General features: G+C 47.7%; 2 protein-coding genes across 2 annotated transcripts; one reads left to right on the top strand and one right to left on the bottom strand.

Moving 5' to 3' along the window:
- Nucleotides 1-1,035: 1,035 nt before the first annotated feature.
- On the bottom strand, nt 1,036-4,739 carry EDB91DRAFT_1240167 (uncharacterized protein; the record flags this gene model as incomplete). The annotated part of the gene is made up of 12 exons (XM_041321971.1): nt 1,036-1,298; nt 1,346-2,019; nt 2,075-2,213; nt 2,267-2,452; nt 2,508-2,905; nt 2,954-3,102; nt 3,164-3,329; nt 3,384-3,510; nt 3,574-3,577; nt 3,633-4,004; nt 4,061-4,231; nt 4,365-4,739. 12 exons carry the CDS (start codon nt 4,737-4,739, stop codon nt 1,036-1,038), a joined length of 3,024 nt encoding a protein of 1,007 aa, XP_041169852.1.
- Nucleotides 4,740-6,835: 2,096 nt separating this feature from the next.
- Nucleotides 6,836-9,002, top strand: EDB91DRAFT_1087974 (uncharacterized protein; the record flags this gene model as incomplete). The annotated part of the gene is made up of 9 exons (XM_041316323.1): nt 6,836-6,919; nt 7,007-7,353; nt 7,417-7,545; nt 7,605-7,713; nt 7,768-7,876; nt 8,018-8,126; nt 8,414-8,655; nt 8,681-8,936; nt 8,990-9,002. The coding sequence occupies 9 exons, from the start codon at nt 6,836-6,838 to the stop codon at nt 9,000-9,002; spliced, it is 1,398 nt and encodes a 465-aa protein (XP_041169851.1).
- Between the last annotated feature and the right edge of the window lie 925 nt (nt 9,003-9,927).

Here is a 9,927-nt window from a genome sequence, read left to right as displayed (position 1 = left end):
ATTCGTGCATGGCACATCCTACACGGAAAAGAGTGGCCTGATTCAGTGACCGACAACCAGATAATCACAATGCTGAAGGCCGCCAAGAACCTCACCCCTCAAACATCGAAACGGAAGAAGCGTCAACCTTACACGATAGATTTCATCACCCACCTTCTGCAAAAGCTGGATTCCAAGGACCCTCTTGACGCCGCAGTAGGCAGTTGCCTCACAACAGCCTTTTATTCCATCGCTAGGGCGAGGGAATTCACAGTTCCCAACCTATCATCCTTTGACCCAGCAATCCACGTGAAGCGCTCTGATATCCGCGCAGAAACGGATCAAAACAGCCTCGCAACCACCGTTTTCCATCTCCCGCGCACAAAGTCATCACAAATTGGCGGTGAAGATGTCTTCTGGGCCAAGCAACACGGCCCTACAGACCCAAGCACAGCACTGGCCAACCACTTTCACATCAATAACCCCCCACACGATAAAGCCCTCTTCACATACAAATTCGGAAACTCTTACCGCCCCCTGACAAAAACGAGATTCATATCTCGCCTCGCCGAAGCAGCCAAGGACGCCGGCTTAGAGCCGCTACAGGGCCACACCATCAGGATAGGTGCTACCCTGGAATACCTCCTCCGAAACATCCCATTCGACGTTGTGAAAACAATGGGTCGCTGGGCCAGCGACACTTTTCAGCTCTACCTTCACAACCACGCTCAGATACTCGCACCATACCTTCAAGCCACCCCAATCCTACAAGACGAATTTCTACGGTACACAATGCCGCGCCAACGTTGACACACCACGTGAGTACTCGTCCCTTCTCCTACTGTCCTGGGTATCCACGGTTCGCTCGATGTGTCGTCAGGACTCCTACCATTATGGGATTCGCAGCTCACCTTTTCTTGCACAGGATGCAGCTCGGGACCGGGAGGTGCTTCGCGCCTTCGCCCAAATTGCTCAGACCATCATCTCCGTCACTCGTAGTCAGAACCCCGCATTGTAATAGTTACATCTATACATCGTGCTTCATCAGTTCCTCGATTAGTCTGCACAACGAGCGACTCGCAAAGAGAGGAATATATCTCTCATAGACCTGCGCAGGGCCGCTTGACATTTGGCATAGCCTCGGATGCCTTCCAATGAAGCATCATCTAGGCCTACCCTTCGTGTGGCTTGCTCTTCCCACCACGCAGCATGCCATGCAAGAAAAGCACCGACGCGCCACATCTCTTCGAGCAGGAGTTCCACTTCTTCAACCCACCGGTTGGCACGGGCCCTCGATCTACACCATTCAACTCGCAAAGCTATCAAAACATTCAGCAGAAGTATCAACACACGGGTGGTCACTCACCTTCCGAGAGAACTGCCTCACCCTCCACCCCTGCAGTAGCTACACCTTGCGCTTTCCATATCCATGACAAGGTGCGGTTCCCGCTCGACTCTCCAAACGCACTGTCTCCCATCCCTCGGGTGTCCCCTTCCTCTAACTTTGGCAGCTCTGTCATCCACGCATTCCTGGCAAGGGAAGGTGCGAGAGCGCTTAATGCGTTCCAGGCTCTGCGATAGCGCTCAGCAGCCATGGATACATTAATTTCGACGTTCTTGATGATAACACCTGCACGTGTATTTGCCCGTTGACCGCGAATTTGAGCATCCTTGAACTTATATAGATGTGTTCGAAGTCGGAGGTACCGGCAGAGATCATCGAGGGCGTCAAAGGCCTGGGCACGCCATAAGTCCCACTCATATTCGGAGAGACTATCATTGCATGGAAGCAGCATCTCTCGCCTAATCTGTGACGGCAACCACAGCTTAATGTCATAGGGTTTCTCCTCCTGGGTAGAATCTATACTAGACTCGATGTCGGAGGTTCGAACACAAGCCACTGAGGGGAGGTACAGTAGCTGGATCTTACACCATTGAGCAATCTTGCGCTGCAATGTGTTGCTGCGTTCCTGGAACTTCGCAAGCTGCAGGTCGGTGGCATGATCGCCGAGGGCGTGATGGTCACGCTGAAGACAACATCTGTGTCATAGTCACTCAGCGTTGTGTAAACGGCAAAAACCAGAACTCCACTTACTGTTGATCCTCATAGTCTATGCCAGAGGAAATCAATATACTTGGGGAGATATCGGAGTGAAGGAAAACATTGACCCCGCATTCTAGATCCCTGGCTTCTTTTTGTGAGAGACTGAGGCGCACAGCAGCTTGTGACATCACTAACAGAAAAGAAAGATCTTAGTATCTTATAAGGGCAAAACATAGGGCTTACGTTTGCTCTTTATCTTGAAAGGATTAGGCTGCGATCTGTCTTCTTCCCATATTTCAACTGCCGACTTCCATGTTTTGACTTCGTTTGGTCGCTCCTGTGATAGTGTGTGATTGAAATCGTCGAAATCGCATACGTGGAGATCACGTTCTGGGATAGCTGACTTTATCTTGCGCAAAAGGCTGATACCTTGATGAAATATGAGATACATAGCGAAGTATGGGTTAGGTAAAGAAGAACTTACCGAAGTTTGTCACCTTCTTCCAATTGAAATCCCCAAAATGATCATCTAGGGTGTCCCTCCATGAGCCTGGCCCCATCTCGCGTGTGCTTGTTGCCACTGGATTGATGTTGGCCCAACCACGCTCGGGAGCTTCGCCGTCAGTTCGACCAACACCCTTCACCAGGTTATATGAGAATGTGATTTGGCAAGCAGCAATGTGAGCAGGAAGGTGAAACTTGGGGACGAGGAATATGACGGTCTTGTTGCTGTGGTTAAAATGAATTGCAGAGGGATATCTTGACATGTGGTCCCAGAGGTTCTTACTCCATTGACAAGTGATATCATATGATATGTTGAGAACCATGACGTCGCGAGTCTGTTGCAATGTCGAGAAGAGCAGATAGTCCATATTAATGTATCTAGGTGAGAGATCAATTTAAGTACTAGGGTTGAAAAGGGTCATGCACCTTTCACCCTTCTGAAGGTCGCCAACTGCACATGGTCGTTTGAGATTGTGACGAGCGCAGTCCACTGTACCTACACCTGTGGTCGCCAAACCTCGTGCATTTTTCGTGTCTGCAAGATTCACAGCACTATGACTTGCGCACGTGCTTTTCTGATCAAAAATGATATATATATAAGTATGCCCGACTCAGAGGGGGAGGGAGGAGAATCACCTCTTGAGGGAGTGTTCCTGCTTCATTCAGAAACGATTTAAATCCGCGTTCTTCAACAAAGTATGACCACCCCTGACTCAGACTGGGGTCGAGTTTGTCAGAGGAAACATTTTTCCTTGCCAAACGAAAGTTTGCGTCAATCGCCAGGAAAAGGGCATATTTCCAACTACATAGTAACCGTTTTCAGTATCCCGCAGAGAATCACTACTACGCAACATACCGAACTTCAGGCAGGGCCTTTTCCCAGCCATCCGGCATGTTCTTTCCTGGCTGGGGACATGCAGCACACAACACTGTGCAGGCGCCTGGTGTGGCAGCGCAAACACCAGCAGGGTCATGACCACAACCTGATCATTTAAGGAGAGTGATATTGCGCCACTGCTTCATCATTCTCAGCAATGCCTCATAACGATCCTGTAATGGAACAGTCAGAAATCAAAAAACAAGCTGCGTGACATCAAACACTTGCCTTGGGAGGACTTACTCCTGTGTTATCTGTGAGACGAGCCAATGTCTGCCAATATTCGAAGACAGATGCCTTGGACTTGAAGGAGAGAATGTGAAAGTGGTGTAGAAGATGGAAGGTAGCGGCACTCTTGGGATCAACAGTCATAGAAGGGTACAACCGTGTGCGCAACAACTGAACAACGGGAGATTGAGCAATTTCACATCCACAGAAGTCGAGTGCGATCTCATGCACACTGCTGATATTGAGCACTATGAAGTCATCATGAAATGCTGTGGATGGGCTGTAGCAACACTCCCCGCTGGGATGTCCAAGCTGGACTCGTAGTCCAAGGATTTTGAGTGTTGTATGGGCAAAATAACCATCATTCCAGCGCTTTGAAAAGAAAGTTGTGGTAAACGGGTTCCTAAGGCCAAAAATACAGTACATACCTCAATTCTGTGCAATGGATTTGCATGATGCTTCTCCACAGTGCATCGTTGACAGTACAACTCTGTGGAAAAGCAATCTTTGCACCGATACAGAGGAGGAAGTGGGCATTCTGCACAACCTTGACATGAATCTTGAGAGACATAATCACCACGGCCATCCAGTCGAAGCAGCTCAAGAAGGAAGGTATCTCACTCCAGCAACCACGAGGACATCGGGCGATCCTACACGAGGTTAGAATCAGTCACAAAAACTTGAACAACACAACTCGCACACAAAAAGAACTCACCCCTGCCATGCATTTACGTTTTTAGGTCCCTCATCCATCTCAGCGAGATAATCCATGTAAGCACCATCAACGACATCAAAGTTTATTGATTCATTGTGTCCGTTATCATTGAGTGGTGAGTCTGGAGTCTCTGGAGCCACTGCAGGAACACTCGGTGCAACTGTTGGACCTAAAAAATACTCTGTGTGCATGGAAACACGTCCAGGTCCTGTGATGGTATGGGAAGTGTGTTTGTGCAGCTCAGTGGTCGCCAGAGGTCTCTTGTGGTGCATCAGTGGCTTTTTGACAGTGCAGGCTGAGAGATTTTGACGCTGGGAGGCCTGGTGTGCTGCGTTCAGCACGTACCACCGGCACTTAAGCCCCTTGTCATGCTGCCGATGACTTGGACCCATGACTCAGATACAGACTCGAGGAAGTGCTTGAAGACTTACTATTTATTTATGCAGCCATATTACTTTGCAGGTAAGAGTTCAAGCGCAAACACTGTCACATGTCTGATCAATCTGCCGTACTAGTCTATATGCTACCTAGTAGTGATTTTTGCCATAGGAGGGATTCTCCACGAAGCGCATCAAAGTATGTCTCTACTCCACCTGCAATCAACATCACAGCCTCCTCCAATGAGCGGATATGTAGGTTCGGCTGTGTTAATAAACTGCTGCACACCACACCGTAGCTGTGCACTAAAACATCCATCAGTAGTAATTTCCAGCTGCGCTGTGCAAGGCATTTGCTTGCTTGAGAAGTTCGCGTCCCTCTTGAATATTTCTCTCGCACCCAGGGCCTCACTAAATCCCATCCATCACGATCAATCTCGCACACAGTAGATAAACAGTACTGCTCAAGCCATTTGGATTGTGTGGAGCCTTCACGGTATCCAAGTTTGAACCAAAGATCATCGAGTTCTTTGAGCAGTCGCTGAGTAGTCTGGCACGGCACAGTTATAATCGAGCCATTTCAAGTATCCTGAATATGAAACGAACCTCACTAGCACCATTCCTGGCGCCTCCATCTCTCTCGTGATTTGATCTGCTCGTCACAACAGGTGTCTTGAGTAGTAAATTAGTGAATTGAGAAAGTTGATTGAAAAATATTGAAACATTACCGAAAGTAATGTTTTCTTTTTGATGCTAAACTGAGCGGCACGACGCTGCTCCTCATTCGGGTACTTTGGCGACATTAGAAGAACAGGTAAAATGTAGATGGTGGGTGTGGTGTGCAGTCTAGTGTGAAGTTGCCGAAGTCGACTGTAACTTAGTAAGTAAACACCTACTGTTTGCGCCACCACTTCGGGACAAGTTACTTTGGGACACATGTTTGACTCCTCAAAGTTCAAACTGTCTTCAATATAACAAGTGCTTGCTATAGATTTGACATGACTGGGCTGTCAAATATTGTTGGTAACCTCATAGCACTAAATATTTAACATGACTGGCTCAATGTCATTTGAAAACTGGCTATATTTTCAATGCGACTGGTTGAATCTTTCCCAACAGTCGCCATGAAAATTCTGAGGAGCACACTACAAACATTCATTCATGTGTATGTAGTTACATACACAACTAGGCAATATAAGTCATAAATACTTGCACAATGCGTGGTGACACTAGCTATGAGATTGCGTGTATTTCTGTGACTAATAGAATGTTAATATACCGGAGAACAAAGAATGCATCATTACCTCTTCAGGTACCCCCTCGAGATCAGAACAGTTACTAGCGGCAATTTCTTTGGCAGAAAGCTGAGTAGTCATGTGGATGGTACAGACAGCATCATGGATCTTCATGCCACACGCATAGCATTTGCGACGATGAGCACGTAAAACACATGCAGGACAGGCTCCAGGTTCTAGACCAGGTGAAGGGATGGGCTCAGGACTGTCATTCTCATGATTATCGAAGATGTCTGCCGACAAATTCAGTGGAGGTAAGAAGACGTTGGTACTAGAACTTACCATTCTGATCCTTTATCAACTGCAAAGTAGCAGTGAGCTCGCTAAGGGTAAAGGTAAGAGGTGTAAGATGATGATTGGTGTAAATTTTCGTTGGATCTGTCATGTCGAGACCGACTGGCTGGTCGCTTGTCTGACCCTGCATACTAATATAGGTGGTTGGAAAGAGGGAAAGGCAATTTTATTGGCTGGCGTCCCTATGAATTTTTTTCTGACTCCGATCCAGACAGTCTAATGTTGGTTGATGAAATTTTATAATCATTAACTCCTGTGAAGCGTCCGCAACTCAAATTATTCAAGACTCACTGCTGTAAGTTATGACACACGTCCCTAAATATCAAGAATCAGATAAACTCAATGCGCTTGACATGACAGCTAAACATGCCAGGTGCCACATGGACAACTGCCTGAACAGAGGGCCTTTCTGGAGCAGTACTACAGCCCTTTCTTAAAGGTGCACAACTCCAGGCTACTGTCAGCCAATTCTGGATCCCCTTATATGCCGAGTGGTTTAAAAAATGGCCAGAGATCAATGAAATGTTCAAAGGTCAGACCGTACCAGTCACATCGTCCGAGGACCAAAATGTCGAGTTAGGAAAGGCAGTAGACGCAAGGCATAGGGTCAACTCACCTCATATGAAATCACACGATCGAGCACTGATTTGGAAATTTTAGAAACTGTGAACATGGTTTAATAACCGGTCCCAGAAGAGCGGTAAAGCGGCTGTGAACTCGATGACCAAATCGATCACAAAGCTGATGGGAAGTAAAGCGAAGGGTACACGAGTGCACAGCGAGGTTGAGGTGTTCTCAAAAATGATGTACAAAGACAACGTACAAGAGATGGTGAAGAAGGAAATCGAGGCAGGTGCCCTGGTCACGAAAGAAGAAAAACTCCGAGGCTTGAAGGAGCTTACTAGGAAGGTGTATGATGCTTCTAGTGAGGAGGTTCGCGCTTTGTGTAAAGCAAAAGTACAAGAAGAACGAGACTCCAAGGCTCAAGTTATCCTTGGGGGACTTAAAGGGGGAGGTGGCGTGTGTCCTACGAATGAGCAGTATGCAAAGTCAGACCTTCCTCTCTGGGCTATTTACTATATTTCTGACAAATTTTGCATCAGGGCACTCGAAGAATGCACTGGTCCTATCTCACAATTTCTGCAGGCTATCCAGCACATGACAGGTTTTGAATGGACTGTCATTGGTGCGGGCCCTGATCCTCGCCTGGATGGTAAACTTAATGCACTCACGTATGTTTTTTTATTTATTTGTCAACCTTCAATTACTATGTGCCTCACGAGTTTTTTAGTTACCACACTGGCGTCAATCATGCAGGCAGGAATTGGCATGAATCTACACCCGACCTTGTTGAACTGTCACCTCAATCCTTACTTGGAGTTTGTCGGTACCATTTTCCTGTGAGCTATCATTGAATTTTCCGTATAATCATTACTTGATCTGTCAACTTGCAGCGGAACATGTTAGGAAGACACGCGTGCCTCAATTATGTGCCTCCAAGTCCTCCAAGGGATCCGACTCCAGACTCGAACACTGCTGTCATTCCACTCACAACAGACCTCAGTGTGTGCAGCTTCTACGAGTAGTGCTTCCCTTCCTGTCATGCCAGCATAGTGCGGCCTTGTTAGGTCAAGCATTGATGGGACCTGCACATGTTCAGCCAGGTGTAGATTCACTATCTGATGGTCTTTGGACCTTTGATAGATCAAATGCAGGGCCTTTTCTTGACTGGGGCTCAGCTTACGGGCCTCCCTATGGAAGCACTCCTCCCTGCACATCCTGACGCCATCTTATCTCATAATGCCTCAGAGATGTCATTTCCTTCTCTTTCATTGCCTTACAGTCCTGCCGCCTGTCAAGCTCGCAGGCTGGTACACCCATCTCAGTCATGGAATCACGAAGTCTGGAATCAGCAGAGATCATCTCCGCTCCGCTTCTCACCGCCTCAGTTTCCGCATTCGCCATAACTGTCATGAATGACAGGCTTCATGATTCCTCCTCCTCCAACTCATCTGACGTTTTTGGGCCAAGCTATGTTTTTCCAGACTCTCACTTTCCTGCACTCTGAGTCGAACCTGGTCATAACACGACATGGTCTAGTTCGGCTGCAACCCCTCACCTTCCCAGCATCCCATCCTGGTGTCATGGTACCAGTCTGATTCAGCCTCCACCAATCATGCTGAGGACAATGTCTCTACTGCCACTGTACCTGACTGCTAGTCATCACTCGGAAAAACGGGCTGCTGGCGTGGACTTGCCAGCAGTAGATCCTGGGTTGATTTTTGATGAGCATCCGGCGCAAGCACCCACACCCACACCGACCGCAGACGAGCGCACATCCAGTGCCAACATAATCAGTTCACCCAGCTTGCACTTACCAGCACCAACCCAAGCCGCCTGCTGCAACCCCTGCACTGACTATGGACGAGCCTCTGAAACGAGCTGACGCACCTCCACCGACTGTGGACGAACACATATCCAGCACCGCCAGTGCACCGAGAAAGACGGGGCGTGTTAGACAAGCTACCACGCGTCTTACACAGGCAAACAACATCGGAGAGGTCAAAGTGAAACGCAAGGCTGCTACAATTGTGGGGGACTCGGCATGCCCCTCTTCAAAGAGGTATGCCCTCCATCCTGCTCTTATTTCTTCAAAAAATCTTACTGTTCAAACAGACGAAAATCATAGTAGAATACTCATATTGACAAGTTTTGTGAGCATACCACGTGTCTTTAATGTTCATCGTATTTGACAGGCACTTGTATATATTGAGCCACTGAATACACTATGATCTTGTGCGCCCTATATTGAGAGGAATTGGAGAAAATCTATCGCACTGGAGGTCTTAGTATAAAAAAAATCGTGCCGGCGCCTCAGTGTGGGACAGTGGGACTTGGCGAAATTTCAACTACAATTTCCTTATTTGGTAATTTCGTTGGAACGCGTCACCTATGTCGATGTAACGAGAAAGTACAGCAATACGGATTGCAACAGCACAATGTAAGAAAAGAGCAGTGGTAAACTACAAAAAAAGGTGGAGAAAGATACTAAAAATGACTGAGACTGGATGCGAGCTCGTAAGTGAAGCAAACAGAATTGCAACAAGACACTGAAGGAGGGATCTGGGAGCGAGAGGAGCAAAAACCATGGTGCAGGTGTGCACGAGCAGACGGGGCCATGGTTGAACGTTGAACTGGGAACTGGGCAGGTGAGCGACAAATGGAGACATACCGAATATGTTGTTCTTTTTGGTCAGCAGGAACCAGAGGCACCAATAGAAGCACGTACTAATATTATCCCGAGGTTCCAGGCCACACGTCATGTCAGTAGCGGTTCTTTGATGGGACAATCAAATCCGGATCGTGGAGAAGTGGAGGGAGGGACGGGAGATATTTAAAGAGCCGTGATGGCAGCCCGGAAAGGGTAGGAAAGCACCAAATAGTATCGGCTGACCCGTTATCCATCATGGACAGCTCCAAAGCGAGTAGAATCATACCATATTAAAGTGTCTGGCATATTATCCATCGTGGGAGCCGTTTCTTTGATGGGAAAATCAGATCCGAATCGTGGAGAAGTGGAGGGAGGGACGGGAGATATTTAAAGAGCTGTGATG

This window comes from Suillus paluster (genome assembly GCF_016628075.1).
Source record: "Suillus paluster strain FC165 chromosome Unknown EDB91scaffold_158, whole genome shotgun sequence".
NCBI lineage: Eukaryota > Fungi > Basidiomycota > Agaricomycetes > Boletales > Suillaceae > Suillus > Suillus paluster.
This window is presented reverse-complemented; position numbering and strand designations above follow the sequence as displayed.